The 26,437-nt window shown below is 43.0% G+C and overlaps 1 protein-coding gene across 2 annotated transcripts; it reads right to left on the reverse strand.

Moving 5' to 3' along the window:
* Positions 1–528: 528 nt before the first annotated feature.
* On the reverse strand, positions 529–26,437 carry cep70 (centrosomal protein 70). 2 transcript variants are annotated; one of them, XM_007903056.2, is made up of 18 exons: positions 26,272–26,437; positions 24,823–24,920; positions 23,139–23,164; positions 16,910–17,006; positions 16,146–16,269; positions 15,447–15,627; positions 14,584–14,759; positions 13,679–13,723; positions 12,968–13,079; positions 8,913–8,983; positions 8,069–8,177; positions 7,213–7,311; positions 6,374–6,529; positions 3,567–3,725; positions 3,161–3,317; positions 2,608–2,722; positions 994–1,073; positions 529–736 (listed from the first exon to the last, which is right to left on the reverse strand). In XM_007903056.2, exons 2-18 carry the CDS (start codon positions 24,848–24,850, stop codon positions 681–683), a joined length of 1,791 nt encoding a protein of 596 aa, XP_007901247.1. In that variant the 5' UTR covers positions 24,851–24,920; positions 26,272–26,437; the 3' UTR covers positions 529–680. The 2 variants fall into 2 exon arrangements, with proteins under 2 accessions (XP_007901247.1, XP_007901248.1); XM_007903057.2 differs by lacking the exons at positions 529–736; positions 2,608–2,722 and having other exon boundaries at positions 1,056–1,073; positions 26,272–26,436.

Below are 26,437 nucleotides of genomic sequence, written 5' to 3' on the forward strand. Positions count from 1 at the left end.
AATGGAACTATTAACAGTGAGTAAATACTGATTGATAATCTTAAAAAGCTGCAGCAATTTTTGGAAAGAAATGTAAAAAAGTGCTTACCTTGGGAGCTCTTACTGCTGTAATTCAGCTCCAAAGAGAGAACTTATTTTATTATTTTGCAAAACTTCAGACTGTTTGGTAAATAAGCATGAATGATAAAGTATATTGTTTGAGGTAATCCAACAATCCACACAAAGCTTGAGGTATTTAAATAAAGACCTTGCTTTACGTCAAGTGTTTTTTTAAAAAAGTCAAATTTAGCATTTCAAGGGGCTTTTTTGTGCTAATTCAACAGTCTATTCACAGCTCCTGACCACATCCTCTAATGATTTACAATATAAATTGAGAACATCAGATACTAGTAAGTTATTTTCCTGCTGATGCAAGGTGTCTGAAATGGCCAGTGATTCTGCTTACTGTAAATGCAAATTAATGTGTTGGAAAAGCAGATTTTTGTAAGCATTCATTTGTAATAAAGAACTAAGTACAACACTGTTGGCAAATGAATGGATTTATTAATAAAAGACTAATCTTTAAAAATGATTTAATCAAGGCATATCTTAAAAAATAGAAATTCATATAAACCACTACCAATCGTACAAATCCATATTATTCCACAAGTACATCACATAACCACCACTTGGAATTCACCTCATTGCAGTTTTAGAGCACGAACTGTTGGAAGAACATAATCCAGGCTATCTATCTCTGTAACAAGAGAATAGGTTTACAATTAATAGAAGAGTGGGACTTATTAGAGAAATTAATATGAATAGATTATTCCTTGAAAACAAAACTATAAGATAATAATAGTATCTAATATAGTTATACTAAATTCAGAGCAACAGCAAAGCTAGGTGTAAAATTAAAATGTATATTGTATTACTGTTAGCTAATTAATTTATGTAATTCCTATTCAGAAATGCTGGTGTAAAAGTAAATTAAATTCAGGAGACTCTTTTTACCCAATATCTGGAGCAGTTCCTGCATGAGAGCATAAAATGCAGGGAAAAACTCTTCATGTTCTTTCAACTTGTTGATTATGCTGGAAGTTGAGGAAATGAAACATTAGAATTTTTTTACTGAACAGGACACAGTAATACTAAATGTTTCTTAAGATTACTTCTCCAAGAACAGATGCCTGTTAAAAGCAAGTAAGTTTATTTACTTTAGCCGTAATATACTCCAATGATCTATGTCCTGTGTGTGAACATCTATTGTACTCTTTGTTATTTTCAATACATTATTTAGCTTGTTAAACATTTTGGAAATTCAGAGAAACAATTGGTCAACTATAGTGGATCAAACACCTACCTACAGAGAGACGTCCCAAGGTGCTGGACAGTTAGGGGTCAGGACCCAAGCATGGGGGAGGGGTGGGATAAGGTTGAGGTAAGGCAGAGAGGTGGGAGGGTGACTGAAGGCACGGTCGAAGAGAAAGGTCTTGAGACCGGCCTTGAAGGAGGCAAAGGAGGAAGTGAGGCAAAGGGACTGTGGGATGGAGTTCCAGAGTGTGGGGGCAGAGAGGCTGAAATCCCGGCCACCGATGGTAGGGCGGGTCAGGCGGGAGATATGGAGCAGACCAGAGTCCGATGAACGGAGGGAGTGGGCAAGTTGGTAGGGAGTCAGCAGGTCAGAGAGCTAGGAGGGGGCAAGGCCATGAATGCCTTGAAAATGACGACGAGAATCTTGAACTCGATCCTCTGGGGGATGGAGAGCCAGTGGAGTTGGGCGAGGGTGGGAGTGATGGGGTCACGGAGCCTGGTGCGTGAGAGAACACGAGCTGCAGAGTTTTGGATGATCTGCAGCTTGTGAAGGGAAGAATTTGGAAGGCAGATGAGGGAGTTTCCATAATCAAGCCTTGAGGTGACAAATGCGTGGATGAGGGTTTCGGCAGCCTGAGGGGTGAGGCAGAGGCGGAGTCTGGCAATATTGTGGAGGTGGTGGTGATAAGGGAGCTATAAGGTTGATAACACTATTGTATCAGGATATATTAAGCCAACAACAATTATTTGCAGCAAGTATACCACTTTGGCTCCCCCAAAGCACAACTGGGTTAAAATTCCACCTGGTTCCAGATCCACTCCATTAACCCAGAAGAATTTATGTAGAAAATAAATAATCTATTTTAAGTTAAAATAAAAACCTTTTAATTAATTTTTATTTCTTCCATTTTCATTACATGAAAGAATAAGGGTGAATATTTATTGGGAAGAATAATATTGTTATGAAAGTAAATATTTTACTGCTAATATATTTCATACAGTATTTGGGTAGTAATTTTACTATTTATTCACAATATTGCTGCACACTCTTTCACTCCAAGTTTTCAATGATTTGTGCAGGTCTAAATCTACATGAGTTGTATAATGGCAGGCAGCATCTATGGAGAATAGATGCTGCCTGACCTGCTGAGTGTTCCCAGCGACTTCTCTTTTTGTTGCAGATTTCCAGCATCTACAGTATTTTTGCATTTTGAGCTGTATAATTATTGGCTCTCCTGTGTAACATGCTGTAAATTCAGATTATGTTGATGTATACTGTTTTGGTCTAATCTATTGAGGGTGACTGTCAGCTACCTGTCGATGTCCTGTGTTCCCAGAAGATGCTGCACCTGTCTGCAGGCATCTTCATTGATAGAGCTGCACAATTTCTCAATCTTATTCACCAATACATGGGGAGAGATGGAGTCATCTAAAAAGGGAAGTCCAACAATTCAGTCAAAAATTTATCTTTGAAAGAAAAATATTTAAAAACATTGTAACTGAAACAACTAAAATTGAAAACACTGAGAACATCTGAATCTCTTCTTTAGAAAGAAAAGATATTTAAAGATGATAATAATCTTTGCATTCGGTGTAGCACCTTTCATTTCAGGAGGACATTCCAAAGCAGCTTCATAGGATATAGTGTAAACTGGAGTGCCTGTTTATTTGTAGATGAAGGCGGGAGCCTAATTGCGTGCAACAATATTATCTCACAAACAGCTATGAAACGAATTATCAATTTAGTGGCGAGGAGGATTGGGGATCCACAGCAGACTCAAGTTAGCCAAGTGGAGGGGAAACGCGGAGTAGAGGGGCAAAAGCAGATCACAAAAATAGGGAGGTGCTAGAGCCTGTAGTTCCTTACCTAGCCCTAAAAGTTGTTTAAGACTTCTCATAACATTGCTAATTTCACCAAGTTTGCTGTACACCTCATTCATCCGTGGATAAACGCCACTAAGAGAAGTGACATCAAACAATTTCTGGAAATGAGATACAATAGCTTCCAGTGGCTGTTTACTTTCCTGGAATGATAAAACATAATAGGGTGGTTTGTATCTGCTTAGTCCCAGTGCATGTTAATATATTTCCACAGTGTGAATATTATACAATGGCAATACATCTGAATGATGCACATATCACTCTGGAGACACTGAAGTGGTAACAGCAATAAAATCCAGATTTGATGTATTAATCTTATGGTAAGCCAACAAATCACTAAAATCCACACTAAGATTGGATTGTGTTTTCTAGATTTTTAATACTAGACATACTTGTAATCCAGTCATGTTCTTTTTATTCATGAGATTGTTCAATATTTCGTCTACTATCAACTGTAAGTCTTGAACACAGATTTCATGACTTGGGTCAGATAAATCCACAAGTTTCCAGGGTCCCAACTTTGATAACTTCTTCAAAGATCTGTGCAAGTCCTGGAAACGAGTTGGAACTAATGAGTAGAATTGTAAAAACAAAAACACATTTATATAAGTGATCTGGATTCTGGTGTACAATTTCTAAATTTGCTGACGACAACAACAACAAATTACATTTGTATTATAATAATAATCCTTGCATTTGATGTAGCACCTTATCACGTCTTCGAGACGTCTCAAAGTGTTTCACAGAATATACTATAAAGTGAATTGACTGTATATTGACTATATATATTGGGCGAAAAGCGGCTGCCAATTGCACATGGCAGTGTCCTACAAACAGTCATAGATTGAAGTGACCAATTTATTATTCTTTTTTGTAGGAATAATTACCCCCGGAAAAGCGATCGCCAATCAACTAACAACCGGGTTCCTACTTACTACTAGGTAAACAGAGGCGTGTGAAAACGTGCCCAACTAACCAAAAGAAGCAGAGGGGAGGTTAGAAGAAATGTTTTCACTCAGCGAGTTGTTCGAATTTGGAATGATCTGCCTGAAAGGATAGTGAAGTCCGATTCAATAACAGCTTTTAAGAGAGAACTGGATAGGTATCTGGGGAAGACGGGTTTGCAGGGTTATGGGGAGAAAGCTGGTGATTGGGGTTAGTGAAAGTGACTTGCTCTGTCAAAGAGCCGGCACAGACTCGATGGGTCGAATGGCCTCCTTCTGTGCCGTAACATTCTATGAATCTATGAATCATGATCGGGAGTGGTGGAGGGTAAGGTTAGGAGGGTGACCGAAGGCGCCGTCGAAGAGGAAGACCTTGAGACAAGCCTTGAAGGAAGCAAGGGAGGCAACAAAGCAAAGAGGCTGTGGTATGGTGTCCCAAAGGATGGCAGCAGAGAGGTGGAGCGGCCTAGGCAGGGGATGTGGAGCAGGCCAGAGCCCCTGAGCGGACAAGTCGATAAGGAGTTAGCAGGCCACAAAGGTAGAAGCAGGGAGATAGTATGGTCGGGCCTGAATGTGATGAATGCTTCAATGAGGATTTCGGCAGCCTGAGGGAAGAGGGCAGTGCCGGAGACAGGTGATATTGCAGAGGTGGGGGAAGGCAAAGTGGGTCATGGCACGACATGGGGTAGAAAGGACAGTTGAGGGTCAAACAAGACGCCAAGATTCCGGACTGGCTCGATGAGGTGGAGTGTGCATCTCTGGATAGTGATGCTGTCAGTGCCTGAGGTGTGGAGACTCTGACAGGAGCCAATCAGGAGAGCCTCGGTCTTGTCCATATTCAACTGAAGAAAGTTAGCTCTCATCAAGGACTTGCTGTATGACAGACATTCTGTCAGGACAGCAGTGGTCCTGGAGTCGAGGGTGCAGGCAGAGAGATAGAGTTGGATCTCATCCGCATTCATTGGTAGTTGACCCCATGTCTACGGATGATATCACCAAGAGGGAGTTTGTAGATATTGAAGAGGAGGGGACCAAGGACAGAGCCCCAAGAGGCATGAGATAGTGTGGGGGCTGGAGGAGAAGCTGTTCGTGGAGACAAAGTGGAGACGGTGCAAAAGTTAAGATTTGAACCAGCAAGGCCAGAACTGTGGAGATTGAGCTGAGAAGAGAGGAGGCGAAGGAGGATTGAATGGTTGAAAGTGTCGAAGGTGGCAGAGAGGTCAAGGAGGAGGAGGAGACAGAGGGAGCCCTGGTCATAGATGGACAAGATATCATTTGTTACTTTGACCAAGGCTGGTTCTGTGCTGTGGGCAGCGCGGAAATAGGATTGGAGAGATTCGTAGATGGAGTGGCAGAAGCAAACTGGGAAGCAATGACTCATTCCAGGACCCTGAAAAGGAAAGGGAGGTTGGAGATGGGGCAGGAGCTCGAGAGCTGGGATGAGTCCAGGGAAGGCTGTTTGACGATGGAGGTGGTGATAGCTGTTTTTAAGGGGGAGCAGTGCCAGTGGACAAGGAGAGGTTGATGATGTCAAAACACAAAAAAGGGAATGTACCGAACATTGAGGTGTGTGGGTAAGATGGGGATTGGATCGCTCTTTCAAAGAGCTGGCTGAATTGCCGCCTGCTCCACTGTAAATTTCTAGCCTATAGTTCTATGAAAAAAAATAATTGGGTTCCACTGGTAACAATTTATTCAAACCTTGTAAGATGTGGTTTAATATTCCCACTTCATTTGAAAATATTTAAGTCTGTTTTGGAAAAACATGAATCCCTATGGAATTACAAAATCCCCCTGTGATAGATTTATCTATTCCAAAAACATCTGATATAGAGCTGCCACCAATATAGAAGCTGCAATAACCAAATTAATGACAGTCTCCACTTCCAAATAAGCAGTTTTAATGTGTGTGTGTGTTCCACACATGCACACTTCCTTCTTATGCGTGAATGAAGCTCATATAAAGTGTTTAAAACTGCTTTGTAGGATGAACGCTGAATACAGACAGTCAGACTGGTAAACCCAGTTAATGAAAGCGTCCATAGGATGACTAAATAGCATCTCTGAATACATAAAAAAGTAGATAATAGATACGAAACAGGATATATCTGCCATTTCCCACCTCATTCCATCCCAAATAATACCTTATCTTTTCATACAACTTCTATACTTGAATACAATAGATATTCCTAAAAACATAAAACTATAATCACTAGTTTTGCCTTACATTACATACAACAGAAAAATCACCATACCTTCAGTGCCATTAACTGTTCAGCCCATTTCTCTACCGTAGAGACAAGATTTTCATACATCAATATATTTCCTACACCAAGTTCTGCATGAGACTGCAAGAACAACTTCTGACTTTTGGTTCCATTGCTTACAACTGAATTAATATCATTCAGAATCTGAAGAGAAAAGTTATAATAAAACCATTTGTAATATTGTTTTTAAAATAGCACAGAAAAACAATAACTAATTTTCCACTCCTGTGAATTTTTTAAAGAATCATACACAATGAAGTCCAACACATGGTTATTTGTTGACACTGGAAGCTTTTCTTTTTGTGTTTCTAATAAACACAAAAATTAAACCTATTAAAAGCTCACTATATAAATGTAAGTTATAATATTAATAATCCTTGTGCCTTATCACATCTTCGAGATGCCTCAAAGCACTTTACACAATCTACTGTAAAGTGAATTGACTATATTTTGTGGGCAAAACATGGCAGCCAATTGCACACAGCAGTGTCCCACTTTCATTTTTTTTAAGGATTAAACCTGGAAAAGCCTTCCGCCAATCAACTAACAACCAGGTTCCTACTTACTGCTAGGTAAACAGACATGTGCGGAGTAAAGAAACTTGCCTAATATTTCACCCTGCTGGGAATTGAACCCAGGTCCTCTCGCTTGCAATTGTTTGTACTATAATTCTTAGTCATTGTATTTTTATTTATTTTTATGAAGGAATATTTATTTATTCATTCACTGTGAGGTTTACTTTTGTGCATTACGTCATTTGGGAGAAGAAGGAAAGAAAATTAGAACACAAAATTGAAGAGGGTTCTTTAAAATAGTTGTTTGTTTACCTTCTGCAGTTTGGGACATGCTGCTGCTAATTTCGATCTTTCACGGACAGCTGGTATAAGATTATTTACATCCTGGATTTGTATCTCTTTGCAAAGATTCTAGAAAAAGTGTGGGAAAAAAAACAAATAGGTTCACAAAACATGACACTCCTGCTAAAGGTTCACTACTTGTCTGACACGTGAAAAAAAGCATTATTCACTTGAAAATTGCGATTGTATTTCCATACCATTATAAATGTTTCCATTTCGCACACTTACTGTCCTTATAGCTTCTCAAGAATGAAATTCAATGAGATTTAAATATGTAATGAATGTTCTGAGCAGTTTAGTACAGTAACAAATAATTACTAAGAACTGCATTCAGTCAAGCATAAAAGCATTTCACAAGATAGCTTTCGATTAGCAGATCTTGGTCTTCTTAGTCTGAGCTGGATTCAAAGCTCTAGTGCTGAAAGAATACCACTCTATTCCATCATGGTACCCAGTCCTTTCTCTATAACCATCTTTAGTACTCACAAGATTAAGTAATAATATTATTCTTTGCAAAAGCTATCAGACATTAGAAAAAGGGATGATATAAACATTCCAGTAGCCAACTATTTTGTCAATTAAAGCCATATCTTGCATGTCTCGCGTGACTATTTGTAGCAATTATTTTAAATAGCTTTTTAACTTTTCATTTCACTAAAAAAAAACTGCTCATACTTAGAATCTTTTAAAACGGCACTCATTGTCTGAACTGTACAGAATAAAGAAATTAAGATAATATTCTCATATAATAAGCCTACTGCAATACTCTGTTAAGTGAAAGCATGTGTCCTTGCAGATTTTCACAAGAATAAATATGTAGCGATACCTTCAGGAACCGTTTGCAATCACTTCCCTGCATGTAATCTATGTCTTCAATTTTCATACTATCCCATTTTCCTTCCTTTTCATCTTTTCCATCACCATTACCTAAAAACCTAGGGTCAAATTATCACAAACAACAAAAGAAAATGAATTTGTTTAACTAAAACATATGGAAGGCACAAAGGTAATCACTGCTATCCTGGCTAATTGTTCATTAGACATCAAGTCCTGAATGACAGCCAACTTCCTCCAGCTCAATGTTGGCAAGGCAGAGGCCCTCCTGCTCGGCTCCCATCAGCACCTCTAAAGACCTTCCTCTTCAACCGTGCCTTCGGCCAACCTCCAACCCCAAACCTCCTTGCCCTCCATCCCTCCTGACCCTAACTCCCAGCTCAGGATCAAAACCCCTGATTGTTTGGTGCCCTGGAATGTCTTTCTGACATGAAGGGCACTATACAAGTGTAATTTGTTGTTGGATATGTATTTAAAAAACTGCACATGTAGAAAATTAATGTAAAACAGTGGGAATTCAAGGTTGAAGAAATTATTTATCATTACTTCTGTCCAGATTTGCATCAATTGATCGGGAACATTTCTGATCTATATAGTACATTTACCAACCAAATCATTCAAGGAGTGAAACAGAACATTTTAAGCTAAATTAGAGCAAATCTTTGTTTAAAGTATATTCTGTGAAGCACTTTGAGACATCTTGAAGACATGATAAGGCGCTATATCAAATGCAAGGATTATTATTATTATTAATTGTTGCACCCTGAATACAGATGAAGGTACAGCTGTGGAAATATTGAACATTTTATCGTTCCCATCTCATTTCCAGAACTTACTTATAATTCCATTGTTTCTGAAAAATCTTCTCATTCTTAGCTCTCGATTCTTGTAAATAGTCTTCATATACCTGAAAAAAAACCAAAGTAAGCCTTTCAGCAGGCCCACCTCCTATATTAATTTCCCAAATCCCAGTATCAGCTCCATTACTCACTTTTGCAGCACTTATAAGAACATTCATAAATAGCTTTTGCGAGTCATCTTGCAATATATTCCTTAAATTTGTGCATGAAAATGCACCCCTCTTTCCCCTCACTCCCGGTCCCTGCATGCGCATTATGGCTGCCGCTCTGACCCGAGCCCCTCACCCCCTACTCCCTCCCCCCTCCTCTCTCCCCCCAAACCCTTCCCCCTCTGCATCTCTCCCGCTCTGTCCTCCTCTCTCTCCATCCCCCTCGCCTTCTATCCCCACTTGACCCTCCCACACTCTCCCTCTGTTCCAGCCTGGGAATCTGCCACCGGGCTCACCGTGGCACTCGGCGTTGGCTGTCCAGCAGCAGCCACACCGACTGCCCCATTCCCCACCACACTCGCCAGCCACCCCAGACACAGACCCGGGGAGCCAACTTCTCCTCCCTTATGTGTGGAGTCCTGTAGCTCAGTGGTTAGAGCACTCGCTTTGCAAGCGAGAGACCTGAGTTCAATTCCAGGCAGAGGGCGAAACCTTGGGCAAGTTTCCTTACTCCACACAGAGCCTAATAATAATCCCTCCAAAACCAAAAACAATAATTAAATTGGTCATTTTCAATCTACGACTGTTTGTGGGACATTGCTGTGCGCAATTGGCTGCCGCGTTCGCCCACAAATATACAGTCAATTCACTTTACAGTGTGTTCTGTGAAGCGCTTTGGGACGTCCTCCCGACGTGAAAAGCGCTATATCAAATGCAAGGATTATTATTATTATTATTATTATTATCCCCATTCCCATTATCCCCACCCCTGCCTCACAACCTGGACCCCCCTCCCTCCCCACACACCCTTCTGTCAACCGCTCCCTCCACATCAGAGTCCAAAACGTCCGCTCCCTCTGTAACAAGGCCCTTGATGAGAGAGTTGACATCATGGCCTTAATGGAAACCTGGCTCACCCCAAGCGACACCTTCCCCCTCATGGAGGCCACGCCACCCGGCTACACCTCCTACCACATCCCTCGCCCCAACTGCCGTGGCGGTGGTGCAGCCCTTATCTCAAGGACACCACTTGCCTATCCCCCTACTCCTCTGGCTCTTTCCCCTCTTTTGAGCTCCCACCCCTCCTTTCTCTCACTCAAAATCCTCCTCCTCTAACCGGCCCCTTAAAACCTCCCCCACCTTCATCTCCGATATTTCTACCCTACTAACATCTCTCTGCCTCTGCTCTGATCGCCTCATCATCCTGGGCGACTTCAACCTGCACTTCACCCCCTCCTACTCCATCTCCTCGAACTTCTCTCTGCTCTCCTCGCTCAACCTCTCCCTCTACATCAACTCCGCCACTCACAGTCACGGCCACCCACTCGATTTGGTGATCACCCGGGGCCTCAGTGTCTCGGATCACCATTACCGACAAGGCCGTCTCCGATCACCACTTCATCTCCTTCACCACCTCCACCCCCCTCCCCACCTCCACCACCATCTTCTACCACCCCTGGAAGAAGTTACCCCCACAATCCCTAACCGCTGCCTTGGAGTCCTCTCCCTCTGGCCTTCATCCCTCACTGACCCCTCTTCTGCTCTCACCCTCCTCCACAACACCCTCTCCTCCACACTCGACACTCTTGCCCCCATCACCTCCCGTACTGTCTCCTACTCTCGCTCCTCCCCCTGGTTCACCACCCACCTCCGCTCACTGAAGAGCCAGGTGCAGGCCGCTGAACGCACCTGCCTCAAATCTGGCCTAACGGTCCACGGACAAATCTGGCTGCACCTCCTCAAACTCTCGCCTCGGCCAAGTCGTCCTTCTACTCCAGGATAATCCTGGAGGCGAAGAACAACCCAGGCTTCTGTTTTCTACCACATCCTGACTCCTCTGTCCCCCCGCCACCCCGCGCAGGTCATCTCCTCCAACCTTCACTGCGAGGAGATGCTGGATTTCCTTGAATCCAAAATCAAGGGAATCCGCTCCGCGGTCACTCCCCCTCCAAATTCCACCCACCCCCCACCCCTTCCCTCCCACACTCCGACTCCTACCCATCCTCCCCTACACACCTTCAAACCCATTTCCCCACCCTCTGTCACCAAACTCATCATGTCCCTGAAACCCACCACCTGCTCCCTTGACCCCATCCCCACTCCACTCCTTATCTCTCAGCTCCACCTCCTTGCCCCACTTATCACAGACATCATCAACCTGTCCCTCTCCTCTGGCTCTGTTCCCATTCCTCTAAAAACTGCCACCATCACTCCCATTTTGAAAAAACCCTCCCTTGATGCGTCGCAGCTATCAAGCTACCGGCGCATCTCCAACCTCCCCTTCCTGTCCAAGGTCGTTGAAAGAGTGGGCGCCTCCCAGCTGCGCTCTTTCCTCTTCACCCATGCATTATTCAAACCCCTTCAGTCGGGTTTCCGTGCTGTCCATAGTACAGAAACCGCCCTGGTCAAGGTCACCAATGACATCTTGACCATTTGCGACCAGGGCTCCCTCTGCCTCCTCGACCTATCGGCAGCATTCGATACGGTCGACCACACTATCCTCCTCCACTGTTTGTCCTCCCACCTCAACCTTCAAGGCCCTGTCCTTGAGTGGTTTAGGTCGTACCTCTCCCACCGTCTTCATTTTGTTTCCACACACGGTTTTTCCTCCGGCCCCCGCAGGTGTGGTGTCCCTCAGGGCTCTGTCCTCGGTCCCCTCCTCTTCACCCTCTACATGCTCCCCCTTGGTGACATCATCCACAGACATGGGGTTAACTTCCACATGTATGCCGATGACACCCAACTCTACCTTTCCTCCTCTACCCTCAACTCCACAACCACCGATGTCCTGACAGCTGCCTGTCTGACATCGAGTCCTGGACGAGAGACAACTTTCTTCAGCTCAACGTGCGCAAAACTGAGGCCCTCCTGATTGGCTCACATCAGCGCCTCCGCACCTCAGGCGCTGACAGCATCAGCATCCAAGGCTGCACTCTCCACCTCTCAAAGCCAGTCAGGAAATCGGTGTTCTGTTCGACCCTGAGCTGTCCTTTCTTCCTCATATCCGCACCACAACTGGCACCGCCTTCCATCACCTCCGAAACATCGCCAGACTACGGCACTCCCTGCTGAAACTCTGGTCCACGCCTTTATCACCTCAAGGCTGGACTATGGGAACTCTCTCCTCGTCGGCCTTCCCGGCACCTCCCTCCACAAGCTGCAGGTCATTCAGAACTCTGCAGCTCGTGTACTGTCCCGCACCAGGCTTCGCGACCACATCACTCCCACCCTCGCTCGCCTCCACTGGCTCCCCATCCCCCACAGGATCGAATTCAAGATCCTCATCCTCACCTACAAGGCCATTCACGGCCTTGCTCCCTCCTACCACTCCGACCTACTATCCCCCTATGTACCTGCCCGTACCCTCCATTCCTCTGACTCCGGTCTGCTCCACATCCCCCGCCCCAACCGCCCTACCATCGGTGGCCGGGCCTTCAGCCTCTCAGCCCCTAGGCTCTGGAACTCCATCCCCCAGTGCCTTCGCCGCTTCCTCCCTTTCCTCCTTCAAGGCCTCTCTTCGACCGAGCCTTCAGCTCCCCTCTCGACTCTCTACCCCCTCCTCGCTCCCTCCCTTCCCTCGCCTCACCCTGACCATTTCACCCCTGCTCGGGTCCTGACCCAACTGTCCAGCGCCTTGGGATGTCCTCCCGACGTGAAAGACGCTCTATATGAAATCTTGTTGTTGTTGTTGTTGAAAAGTAGATGACATAACCATAGCACAAATGTTCCAAATTGGGAAAAACAAGGAGATAGAGAATTTAAAATAATTTTGAAATAGCATTATAAAGAGTTATAAAGGTAATACAACTTTGGAGTGTGGAAAAAAAAATAGTAAACATATATTGAGAAATCTCGCAAATTTAATTGCACAAAATATCATACCTTCACCAATGTCTTGCGATTGGAAATTGTATCTGGAACTGAATACTTGTTCTTGCCTTTGTTTCTTGAGTGTTCTCTTCTTTTTCTAACAGTTTCATCAACCTCATCTTTCCTGCCAAACAGTTATCAATTCAATTCCCAAGGGTATTGCATGAGACAGTATTATCCTTTGTTACAAATACTTGTTTAACTTTATGTTTATTCATTTTGTAGTTTAATTGATTTAAAACAAAATGATCAAGAGAGGAACAACATTAGTATAAAGTATGACCATGTACAGTTTGATAGCAGTCAAACAATACATCAGGTGATGTTATCATACTGCTCTCCGGGTAACAGACTTTGCCTCAAATTGAATTCCATTGAGAAAATCCCCCCCACCCCCCACCACAAATTTGGAAAACATTTCAATTTCATATTCTGGGTTGGAGGTTACAGAAAATTGACAACATGTAAAAATTATGTTTGCTACTTTTATGACACATTTACTGTATCTTATGAATTTAACTAAATTTTAATTAAGGAAGTGATTATCCTTATGCTTCACAGACATCAATCTTTAAATTCTTCACAGCAACCTTATTTTGTGTAATGCCATCTCTACTGTGCATAATTATTCTTCAAATCATTTTCAAGAGCATAAGCAAAGCATTTATTTACATGTGAATAAAAACATAAAATTTAAAGCTATGTAAGATTCCCTGAGTTAACCTCCAATCCTGTTGGGTGCGATGATTCTGCGTTTCGTCAAGTAACCTGCAGAAATTAGAATGGTTTATTACTTTCTAATGCTTTCAGATCATATCAGTAGTTCAACATACTATACACTAATTACTCTACAGATCTAGTCTACTGTTGTCCTGATGGAATATGTGTCAGACATTAAGTCCTGGATGAGAGCTAACTTTCGGGCGCTGACAGCATCACCATCCATCGATGCACTCTATGCCTCACTGAGCCAGTCTGGAACCTTGCCGTCTTGTTTAACCCTCAACTGTCCTTCCAGCCCCACATCCATGCCATGATCGGTTCTGCCTTCCCCCACCTCTGCAACATCGCTCGGCTCCGCCACTGCCTCTCCCCTCAGGCCACTGAGATCCTCATCCATGCATTTGTTACATCTAGGCTCGACTACGTCAACTCTCTGCTTGTCGGCCTTCCCAACTCTTCCCTCAACAAGCTGCAGATCGTCCAAAACTCTGAAGTTTGTGTCATCTCCCACACCCGGCTCCACGACCCTATCATCAACACCCTCGCCCGTCTCCGCTAGCTCCCCATCCCCCAGAGGATAGAGCTCAATATTCTCGCCTCTCCTACAAAGTCCTCCACGGCCTTGCTCCTTCCTACATTCAGCGGTCTCACTGCCCCCACTCTTTGGAACTCCCTTCACCTTGCTCCCTCGGCTCCTTCAAGGCATATCTCAAGATCCTCCTCTTCGACTGCGCCTCCAGTCACCCTCCTAACCCTACCCTCCCTGCCCTCCACCCTGCCTAATCTCAACTCCTTGCTCGGGTCCAAATTCCTGACTGTCCAACGTCTTGGGACATCCTCCCAACATGAAAGGTGCTTTACAAATGTAATTTGTTGTTGTTGTTCAGACAAACTGTTTTGCTTACTGTTGATCAAATGCAGAATGTGTTTTGGGAACTCGCTTATGAAACTTGTGAAATATTTTGTTCCGTCTTTCAATGCGTTGCTCTTCCTCTGTCACTACCATGTACAACTTTTTCTGCAATCGCAAAATAGTTTCTTCTTGTTCATGCAACTTTTGTTTCAATTGTTGGTGATGAACCTAAGATTACAAGATGAGCTTCTTCAACATTTATATACTTTTTGGAGAGGATGTAGCAAATTAATCAGACGCAAAATATTGAGTCAGCCAAATACAGTATGTGACCAATCTTGTTTTCTTTTTCCTCACCTATTCAAAATATAAGTTTTAGATAAAAATTATCAAAAAAAATCTATTAATTGCTGAGTTACCTTTAATTAAGTGGGTACAAGGAATGTGCAGCAATTCACAACAAAGCACATTTTTCTTTTCTTATCTCAGGTTGTGGGGAAAACTGGCAGGGCAGCATGTCTTGCCCATCCCTGGTTGCCCTGACTGAATGGCTTGCTGGACCATTTCAGAGGGTGTTAAGTCAATAACATGGTACAAATATAAATCCCCCATAAAAACAAAAATATGACTGTAACTTCTAGTTCAATTTAGGGTGCCATTGTTAAAATACATTTAAACAGTGTGTAGATCCAGTTTATAAATGTTGCCCTGCTAAGGTGGATATAGTAGTTTCCTCATTGTAATGAGAAACTGTCTTGAGAATTCTGTTTCCTAAACTAATCATGAAAATAAAGGTTGGAAGACTTGCTTATTATGAGACCCAAATGAATTATCCATGTTCTTCAGCAGAAACATTTATGACTTTAATAACGAAACTGAATATATAAGTAAGCTGTTTGCATCAATTTTACTTACCTGGCTGTCTTGTTTTTCTCGCTCTAGCTGTTCAATTAGATTTTTCTGCTGTGAATCCTTGGCTAAGAAGTCACTCTCCAAATCCTGAATCTTGCCCTTAACATCTTCAACGATATGTTCCAGGTCTGATGCTCGCTGTTCATACCGAGAGGCTTTACTTTGCTGCTGACGCAAATCATTCCTGAAACAGTAAGAAACATAGTTCTTGACTTACAATATACACTAAGATACAACAGGTAAGATTGTATTTTGTTGCCTTGTGGTAAAATGAATGCTTTTTTTTCTTAATCTAACTTTTTTTTGGTTAATGTGCCCCTCCATTTTCCATCTATCGAATTTGGGCACATCCAATTTGTGATGTGCTACGATAGCTACCTCAGCATTCCTAGTTTACAAAGAGGAAAGAAAGAAAATCAGCCAGGATTCCTGCTCCTTATTGCTATCGACAGATCAGCATACCTGATATGAGAACTGGAAAATACTAGATTCTCATCATCAGAGATGTTCTTTAGAGTTTGAGGACTGAAGCAGATTAGAAGGAAGCCTTCTTCTAATTGTACCTGACCTGAGAGTGCTTGATGTTAATGCCTCTAAGTGGGGAAGCATTTCTTTTCTCAGCACCAACACTCTCACCTTCAGCTCAAAATAAATGGCTCATTCATGTGTATAATGAAACAAATGGTCAGATAGTTGATTTACTTCAATTCATTGTTGGACTGGATAAGATCCCGGATCAATGCCTGACGTCGTTCAGTGTCTTTTATTAGAGTTGCCACCACATGTCTGATTTCAATTCCTGATTGTTTGCCCAGAAGAACCACAGCTAGAATCATTAAAAAAAAGCCATAGTTAGCATAACTTTCAAAATAAGGAAATATTCATGTTGATTCACTGGATGTTAAACCTCAGGAGCATGAATAATTTAAAATAGCTGTCTAAATCTTGAAAGAAGACTACAACTTTGAATGAAATAAATTGTATAATTATTGCTAATTAGAATATATATTCCGTGTGCGAATTCCGTGTCACCTGGTCCACAAAACATTCACTTTACAGTATATTCTGTGAAGCGCTTTGAGACATCTCGAAGACGTGATAAGGCGCTATATCAAATGCAAGGATTATTATGTTATGTCAGCAAACTATTGGTATGCTCCAAACTTTGTAAATGTTCACAAGCTTCAAAACTTTCTACAAGATTACTGATAATGACAGAAAATGACAATTCTCATACTGTATAATCAGATTCTGACTCAGCATTTTCAAACTAGATGTTTTAAGCAATTCTATGTTTTGTATGAAAATATCCTCAGGTATCATTAGATAACATTTGAACAAATCAATATCTAAAAAAAGACAATAACAAAGCCACTTTACTTCCACATGTGAGCATTTTCTGCACAAGTCGATAGATTCTGATCAGGATTAGGAATACTGTCTGTCTTTTTCCATGATTTATTTACCTGTTAAATCTTTGGTTTGTGGATCTGCAAGATGAATTGGGTTGAATCCATGGTGCTGAAGGAGTTTATTTAGAATCTCCCATTCCACTTGTTCATGCTACAAAGGAACAGAATAATGGTCCACAAGTAAACATCAAAATAGAATGAAAAAAGAACAGTTAGTTAACTGTCTGTCAATTGACACCTTTAAAAAAAAGGAAATCAATATCTATTGAGAAAAGGAATTGAAGGCTGTGGGAAGTGTAATGGCTTACAGATCATTTAAAAAATTTAAAGGTGTAGAATACTTGAAATTAAAGGATTAACAAAGGAGACAAAGAAATCTATGAAAGGCTGACAATGTGGAAGAAGTGAGATTGATCAACCAAATTGCTTTTTCCCCAAATTGGAAAAGTTGTTCGAAAATAATATGACAATATTGAATTGGTCAATATTGGAACTTGTTAAAAGTATTTTTGTTAAACAAAATGCGTTAAATCAAGATATTAAATCAATATTAAAGTAATATACATTACAGTAAAGCTCACATAAGTCACGACTATAACATTTAATATGACTTACATGAAATCCGACTTGCAAGCAAACTGTATAAATTGTATAAAATCCAATTTCATCAATAATCTACGTTATACATACGTAAGTCAATGCAGCCTATAAATGCCCACGGGGTAGGTTGTCTGCAGCAGTATGTGTACATTCGGTGACAGCTCAAGACTACATTTCCCACGATTCAATGCATCTTGACCCGTGGTTGCATGCACACTTGCAAACATTGGAATCGGATTGAATCACAGAAAGGAAGTTCTTTTGCGCATACATCGACTGGTCAGGATATCACTTCCCATGATTCAAGACAGCTGGTAAGTGCGGGAGTAATGGAGGATAGGAGAGCAGCGTTACGAGTAAGGAGATAATTAATAGTGCAAAGGTATCTAAGTGATTTTGATAGGAAACTGAATGGGACAAGGGTGAATGTACAATTTAGGAGATTATATGATTTATAAAGACGTATGCAAGGTTTACTGTACTTTAAAATGGGGTGAATTTTCTAATCCCGAAATTGACCCTATAGCATTTGACGTCTGGTTCACACTTCGACTGACGATTTTTAGTAAACAATAGTTCAAAAAGCTGGAATCCCACCAATCAGGAATTTACAGAATAGAAGACCATTCAGCAGACTATGTCAAGTAACCTGCAGTGAGTCATTTTAGAATGCTCAACTCCTAAGGTTTCAAATCCTCTGATCCTATTACAGCGCAGCAGATGGCTGGTACAGTATTCCATACTGTAGCACAATCATCAAGTTAACAATTTGAGTGGTTTACAATTCTTTCACCATTTAACATCAAAATTATATTTGTAAAGCCCCTTTCACGTCAGGAGGACGTCCCGAAAGAAATAGCTCATGATGATTCCTTTTCCATTATAATAATAATAATAATAATCCTTGCATTTGATATAGCGCTTTTCACGTCGGGAGGACGTCCCAAAGCGCTTCACAGAACACACTGTAAAGTGAATTGACTGTATATTTGTGGGCGAACGCGGCAGCCAATTGCGCACAGCAATGTCCCACAAACATAGATTGAAAATGACCAATTTATTATTGTTTTTGGTTTTGGAGGGATTATTATTAGGCGTGTGGAGTAAGGAAACTTGCCCAAGGTTTCGCCCTGCCTGGAATTGAACTCAGGTCTCTCACTTGCAAAGCGAGTGCTCTAACCACTGAGCTACAGGACTCCACAGTATATCACATTACAGTATATACATATTTTCAATGACCTAGAATCACAAGTGAAATAGATAAATATTGCATTTTTGGATTGTCAATAGCAATATTCAGTTTGCTTCATGTTGCACTGTAAAAGTTAAAATGAATAAGTCAACATTGCGAAAACTCAACTAAACCTAAAAAATAATGCTTCAATAACTATTTTGGGAGGTAATTTTACATATAGAAAATGAACAGCTTATACACTTCAAATTATGCTTCCGACAGTTCTATACAATGACAACTTGAATTTACAAAGGGCCCTTCACGCAGGCTAGTATCCCAGAGCACTTGATAGTGGCAGAGTATGACGCTGAGCCGAGCGGAGTGGGAGCTGCCTGTATGCACAGTCGAAGAGGAAGATCTTCAGGCGTGACCTGAAGATGGGGAAGGAAGGGGATAAACGGAGGCATTTGGGAAGAGTGTTACAGAGCTTCAGGGCAGAGTGGCTGAAAGCGCGGCATAGGATAGGCATAAGGCCGAAGCCAGTTGAACAGAGGCAGCGGGTTGTGAGTTGGGGGTGTAAGCAGGTCAGAGAGGAAGGGCAGGAAGGGATTTGAAAACAAGTGTGAGGATCTTGATATCGATCCATTCAGGAGTCAGTAGAGCCTGGCTAGAACTGGCGTGATGGGTGTATGGAGTTTAGTGTGTTTGAGTATGCGGGCGCCGGAGTTTTGGATCAACTGGCTCCTGTGCATAGTGGAGCTGGGGAGACTGGCGAAGAGGGTATTTGAAAAGTCGAGTCGGGAGGTGACAAATGCATGGACATGTATTTTTGCTGCGTCTGGGGTAAAGTACGGTCGGAGGCGGGCAATGTGGCATAGGTGGAGGAAAGTGGTCCTGGTCAGGGACCACATGTGGGAAGGAAGGACGCTGTGTGTTGAACCTGATGCCTAGGTTGTGCACCAGTTCGGTGAGTCTGAGGGATAGGCCGGGGTGGTTGAGAAGGTCAAAGCCGCAGGATAGAAGACATTGACGGGAGCCAAGGAGTATGGCATCCGTCTTGTCACCACTTCAAAATTCGTAAGAAGTTTGCTCTCACCTAGGCCCTGATGTCTGCTAAAAAAAGTCGACAGAGTCGACAGGTGGTACTGGAGACGCAGCTGGAGGAGCAGAAGTAGATTTGTGTGTCTATCTGCATACATGTGGAAGTTTACCTTGTGTTTGCCGATGACATCACCAGAGGGAGCATGCAGTTGAGGAAGAGGAGGGGGCCAAGGATGGAGCCCTGAGGAATGCCACAGGTGACTGGGCGGAGGCGGGAGTAGACACCGTTTAAAGAGATAAAGTGAAGGCGGTTTGGTAGGTAGGAACTGGAACCAGGCGAATGTGGTCCCACTAAGGTGGATGAGGGGGGAGAGGTGGTGGATGCCATGGGTGACTGTGTCAAACACAGTAGAGAAGTCCAGGAGGACATGGAGGGAGGGAGCCCCGGAAACAGAGAGAGAGGATGTCCTTCGTGACTTTGACGAGCATCATCTCTGTGTTATGGGCAGGGTGGCTTGGAGGGGCTCGAGGAGGGACTGGAGGGCGAGGTGAGAGCAAAGCTAGTTAGCATTCCAGAACTTTGGCAAGGAAAGACAGGTTGGAGATGGGATGGTAATTTTTGAGGGGTCAAGAGTGTTTTTTTTGAGAGGAAAAGTACCTGAGGAGAGGGACTGGTTGACTATGTCAGCCAGCAACGGGGAGAGAAGGGGCAGTTGGATGACCAGCAACTAGGTGGGATGATTGGTCAAGGAAGCAGGTGGTGGACTTCATCTGGAAGATGGTGGTTGAGAGGAAGGTAGTGTAGAAGGTCTGGAGGGCGAGGAAGGGGATATAGGGGAGGCGGATGCAGTCAAGCGGATCATAGAATCATACAATCATACAGCACAGAAAGAAGCCCTTCGGCCCATCGCGTCTGCGGCGGGTCCGAAAAGAGCAATCCAACTTAATCCCACTGGCCCGCTTTCTCTCCATAGCCCTGCAATCCTGTCCTCCCCAAATACCAATCTACCTCTTTCTTAAAAGTTGTTATTGAATCGGCTTCCACTACCCTTTCAGCAAACAACTCGCTGTGGAAAAATTGTTTCCAGCCTCCACTCTGTTTCTTTTAACAATTATCTTAAATCGGTGTCCTCGGGTTACTGACCCACATGCCAGTGGAAGCAGTTTTTCCCGGTTCAACCTATCAAATCCTCTCATGATCTTGAAAACCTCTATTAAAACCCCTCTTAATCTTCTCTGCTCTAGGGAGAATAATCCTAGTTTCGCTAACCTCTCCTCATAACTAAGGTCCTTCATTCTTAGTACCATCCTTGCACCCTCCCCAATGCGCTAACATCTTTCCTAAAGTGCAGTGCCCAGAACTGAACGCAGTACTCCAACTGAGGCCTAACCAGCATTTTATAAATATTCAATATAATCTCTTGACTTTTGAATTCTATGCCCCTATTTATAAAACCTAGTATCCCGTATACTTTTTTAACAGCTTTATCTACCTGTCCTGCCACCTTCAGAGGTTTGCTTATGTGGACCCCCAGGTCACTCTGTTCATTTGCTCCCTTTAAGTTTGTACCATCAGCTTATACTGCCTCTCCTCATTCTTCCTACCAAATGCAACACTTCGCATTTCTCCACATTAAACTTCATCTGCCACGTTTCTATCCATTTTATCAATCTGTCTAAGTCCTCTTGGGAGTCTGGTGTTCTCCTCCTCACCATTATCTACTTTTTCTAGCTTAGTATCGTCTGCAAATTTGGAAATTGTGCTCCCTATATCCAGGTCCAGATTAATATATATCAAAAAGAGCAGTGGTCCCAATACCGACCCCTGAGGGACACCACTACACACCCTCTCCAGTCAGAAAAGCAACCGTTTACTACCATTCTCTGCTTTCTGTCTCCTAGCCAGTTCTGGATCCATGTTGCCACAGTCCCTTTATGTTGCCATGTTGCCACAGTCCCATGGGCTTCTATTTTGTTTATAAGTCTCTTATGTGGCACTTTGTCAAATGCCTTTTGAAAATCTAGATAAACTACATCTACTGCACTACCTTCATCCACCCTTTCAGTCACTTCATCAAAAAATTCTATTAGGTTTGTCAGACACGATCTGCCTTTAACAAATCCGTGTTGACTGTCCTTTATTAAACCATAATTTTCTAAGTGAGAATTTATTTTGTCCCGGATTATAGTCTCCAGAAGTTTCCTTACTACTGACGTTAGGCTGATTGGCCTGTAGTTCTCAGGTTTATCCTTCTGCCCCTTTTAGTACAGGGTAGTAGTATTTGCAACCTTCCAGTCCTCTGGCAACACTCCAGTGTCCAAAGAGTTTGTGGCCAGAGCCTCCGCTATTTCCACCCTTTCTTCCCTCAGTAAACTAGGATGCATCCCGTCCGGACCAGGTGACTTATCTATGTTGAGCACCGATAGCCTTTTTAGTACCTCCTCTCTGTAAATTTTTATCATATCCAATTTCTGTTCACACACCTGCGATATTGTGGCATTGTGGCATCATCTTCTTTTGTGAAGACAGTTGCAAAGTACAAAGGACATTTTCAATATTTGACACAAAGAAGTCTAGGACCTCTTCGCACTTGGCATTTGAAGTGAGGATGGAGGCAGTTTGCAAGGCTGTGCGGAAGAAGTGATGGAGGAAGTGATGGTGGAGAACTGTGTTTTTAGTCTCCAGAATGGTTTAGGAGTAAAAAGCAGTTTTGGCCTTCGAGAGAGAGAGGCGATAATTGCAGAGATTCTCAAGCCACAGCTGGTGGTGGATTGTGAGGCCGGATTTGTGCCATCTGCGCTTGAGCGTCCAGGTTTTTGTTTTGCGGGAACAGAGGTGACTGTTATAACAGGGGGAGTGAGTAGATTTGGAGACAGACATGGACTTCAGGGGGGCAAGGGAGTTGAGGGTTGCAGAGAGGCAATCGTTCAGCAGTTTGAAGGCTGCATCAGGATCGCTGCTGGTGGAAGTCCAGAGGGAGAAGAGATCCAAAGAAGAGAAGTTTGTGAGGGGCTCAAGTGGAAGCTTTTTCCAATGTTGGAAAAAGATAGTGGAGGGCTTGGAAGAGAGGAAGGGATATTTCCTGTATTTATATAGGGCCATGAATTAGACATAATAATGGGTTGAACACAAAGCAGGGGGAGACAAAGCACAGACAAAGAGAAAGGTTTTAAGGCAGGATTTGAAGATAGACAAAGAAAGTCAAACCCAAGGTGTAGCGGGAGGGAGTTCCAGAGGTACTGGTCAAAATTAGCTGAGTGGAGAGGGCAAACATAGAAGTGGAGAAGCAGGAGATCACCGATATTGGGAGCACTATGAAGTGAAGAGACTTAGAGGCAAGATCTTGAAGTCAATTTGTTGGTAGACAGGGAAACATTATTGCCTGGTGAGGAATGAGGATATAGGTGGGCAGAGTTTGGTGTGGATGAGGATATAATAATTATTATGAATACATAAAGAGTTCATACCTGTACAAAATAATCTTCATCCTCTCCTGAAATAAGAAACAAATAGCAAATAGTTACATACAAGGTATCCCAAGACCAAATGTAGAATTGGCAATTGTGTTTGGCTGAAGCCTACTTAAACCCAATTTGAAAGAATTACTTACACAGAACCGACAATCATAGAATCATAGAATTGTAAAGCACAAAAAGAGACCATTCGGCCCATCGAGTCTGTGCCGGCTCTTTGAAAAAAGCAATGTAATGTCAATCCCACTCCCCAGCCCTTTCCCCATAACCCTGAAAACCCGTCATCCTCAAATACCCATCCACCGCGTTTTTAAAAGTTGTAATCGAATCGGCCTTCACCACCCTTTCAGGCAATGCGTTCCAGATTCGAACAATTCGCTGCGTGAAAAAATTTCTCCTCACCTTCCCTCTGCTTCTTTTAGAGACTATTTTAAATCTGTGTCTCGAGTCACCGACACACCCACCAGTGGAAACAGTTTTTCCCTTTCTAACCTATCAGGAGTGTGGAGTCCAGTAGCTCAGTGGTCAGAGACTCGCGTTGCAAGCGAGACACCTGGGTTTAATTCCAGGTCAGGGCGAAACCTTGGGCAAGTTTCCTTACTCCACACGCCTAATAATAATCCCTCCAAACAAAACAATAATAAATTGGTCATTTTCAATCCACGACTGTTTGTGGGACACTGCTGTGCGCAATTGGCTGCCACGTTTCGCCCACAAATATACGGTCAATTCACTTTACAGTCTATTCTGTGAAGCTCTTTAAGGCGTCGAGAAGACTTGAAAAGCGCTACATCAAATGCAAGGATTATTATATTATATATATCAAATCCCCTCATGATTTTGAAGACCTCTATTAGGTCTCATCGTAACCTTCTCTGCTCCAATGAGAATAATCCCAGCCTCACTAGCCTTTCCTCATAATCAAGGTCCCACATTCCTGGTACCATTCTTGTACATCTCTTCTGCACCCTTTCCAATGCCTTAACATCCTTCCTATAGTGTGGTGCCCAGAACTGGGCACAGTATTCTAACTGAGGCCTAACCAGCGTTTTATATAAGTTAATCATAACCTCCTGACTCTTGTACTCTATGCCCCTAATAAATTGGTCATTTTCAATCTACGACTGTTTGTGGGACATTGCTGTGCGCAATTGGCTGCCGCATTCGCCCACAAATATACAGTCAATTCACTTTACAGTGTGTTCTGTGAAGCGCTTTGGGACGTCCTCCCGACGTGAAAAGTGCTATATCAAATGCAAGGATTATTAAGGATTAGTATCTACCTGTCCTGCCACCTTCAATGATTCATTTACCTGCACCCTCAGGTCTCTCTGTTCTTTTACCCCTCCTTAAGATTGTATTACCAGCCTATATTGCCTCCCCTCATTCTTTCTTCCAAAATGCATTACCTCGCATTTCTCCACATTGAAATTCATCTGCCGTGTATCTGCCCATTTTACCATTCTGTCTATGTCTTCCTGCAGTTGGCTACTATCCTTCTCACTGTTTACCACCCTACCTAACTTTGTGTTGTCCGCAAACTTGGAAATGCTACTTGCTATACCCAAGTCCAGACAATATAATAAGTAAATTTTGACTCATTACCTTTGAACAGTTTTGAAGTTTTAATTAGTTGGGTTGTATTCATTATTTTCCTTAGCAAAAAGTAAATGTATACCTGAGAGCAAATGGCAAATGGAAGTCATCTCATAATCTGATGAAAGATCATCTCATCTCTGATTATAAACTCTTTGTTGATTTTTCCTGCTTTATTTCCTTGTTGAGCAAAATAAACAATATGCATGTTATGTCAGTATATTCAAGATGATATTTACAACTCTAAAGCTGAAATCAACAATTAGCCCTCCTGATTGGCTCGCGCCAGCGCCTCCGCACCTCGGGCGCTGGTAGCATCAGCATCCACGGCTGCACACTCAACCTCACTAAGTCAGTCAGGAACCTGGTTGTCTTGTTTGACCCTGAACTGCCCTTTCTCCCCCACATCCACACCATGACCGGCACTGCCCACCCACTCCTCCGCAACATTGCCAGACTCTGCCACTATCTCACCCCTCAGGCTGCCGAAACACTTATTCATGCATTTGTCACATCAAGGCTCGATTATGGAAACTCCCTCCTCATTGGCCTTCCTAACTCTTCCCTTCACAAGCTGCAGATCATCCAAAACTCTGCAGCTCGTGTACTCTCAGGCTCCGTGACCCCATCACCCTCACCGACTCCACTGGCTCCCCATTCCCCCAGAGGATCGAGTTCAAAATCCTCGTCCTCACTTTCAAGGCCATCCATGGCCTTGCCCCCTCCTACCTCTCTGACCTGCTGACTCCCTACCAACCTGCCCACTCCCTCCATTCAGTGGGCTCCGGTCTGCTCCAAGTCTCCCGCCCGACCCGCCCTACCATCGGTGGTCGGGCTTTCAGCCTCTCTTCCCTCCATCCCACAGTCCTTTTCTAAACATTCTAAATTAGTTTGTAGGTGGAGAAAGCAATCAAAAAGCTTGGATGTGACGTTAAATCGAGGTCCTGTCTACCTGTTCAGGTGAGCGTTTTAAGATTTCACGACACTCTTTAAAAAGGGAAGAGTTTCTCGTGGCCAAGAATCCTGCCAATAAAATTGATCATTCACTTAATGGTTGTTTATGGAACATTACTGAGCACAGATTGGCTGTTGGGTTCACCTACAAAATACAGACACAATGCTTTACAGCAAACCCTCTAAAATCCTTTGAGACATGATATGATGAGACATGATATGATGCTACATCAAATGGAAATATTATAAAAAGATTGAATTGGTGCTGAATCTTATTGCAAATGGACCAACAACTTGTGTGTATATATATATATATAAGGCCTTCCATGCTGAATAGCCATCTTCGATCGTTTAACAAGACAGGATTAAGTACAGTACTACTGCACAAAGAGGTGCGAGAATGTGCCCAGAAGACCATAAATGCACAATCAATGAGGAGTATAGGGGGCGGGTACAGGAGGGCTCAAATACAGACTGATGTGGAGACAGAAGCAGAGATTATGATATCAGGATCTGACAGGAACTGATGAAATGCCAAACAACCCGACTCTTGTGTTCTCGCTGCTCCAATACTCACCAATTAACTAACAGCAGCCAGTAGTGATTTCACAGGCGAGTCAGCGACTGACAGTTACTGAGCTCGACCCTGAAGACCAGTGCGAACCACAACCCGATGACTGTTACTCTAACAGCGCGAGGGACCGCGCGCCGAGCAGCGACAGTTGCCTTTGTGGAGGAGCCTA

This window comes from Callorhinchus milii, unplaced genomic scaffold (genome assembly GCF_018977255.1).
Source record: "Callorhinchus milii isolate IMCB2004 unplaced genomic scaffold, IMCB_Cmil_1.0 Scaffold6, whole genome shotgun sequence".
Classification (NCBI taxonomy): Eukaryota; Metazoa; Chordata; class Chondrichthyes; order Chimaeriformes; family Callorhinchidae; genus Callorhinchus; species Callorhinchus milii.

What these genes read in the sequence shown, in the direction of transcription:
- cep70 (XM_007903056.2), bottom strand. Translation starts at nt 24,850, where the DNA reads ATGACTTCCATTTGCCATTTGCTCTCAG. An exon ending in CAGTCCAACAATGAATTGAA is followed by an intron (nt 15,628 to 16,145) that starts GTAAATCAACTA and finishes TTACTGTTTCAG; the next exon opens with GAATGATTTGCGTCAGCAGC. An exon ending in CGCACCCAACAGGATTGGAG is followed by an intron (nt 13,080 to 13,678) that starts GTTAACTCAGGG and finishes ACTGTTTGGCAG; the next exon opens with GAAAGATGAGGTTGATGAAA.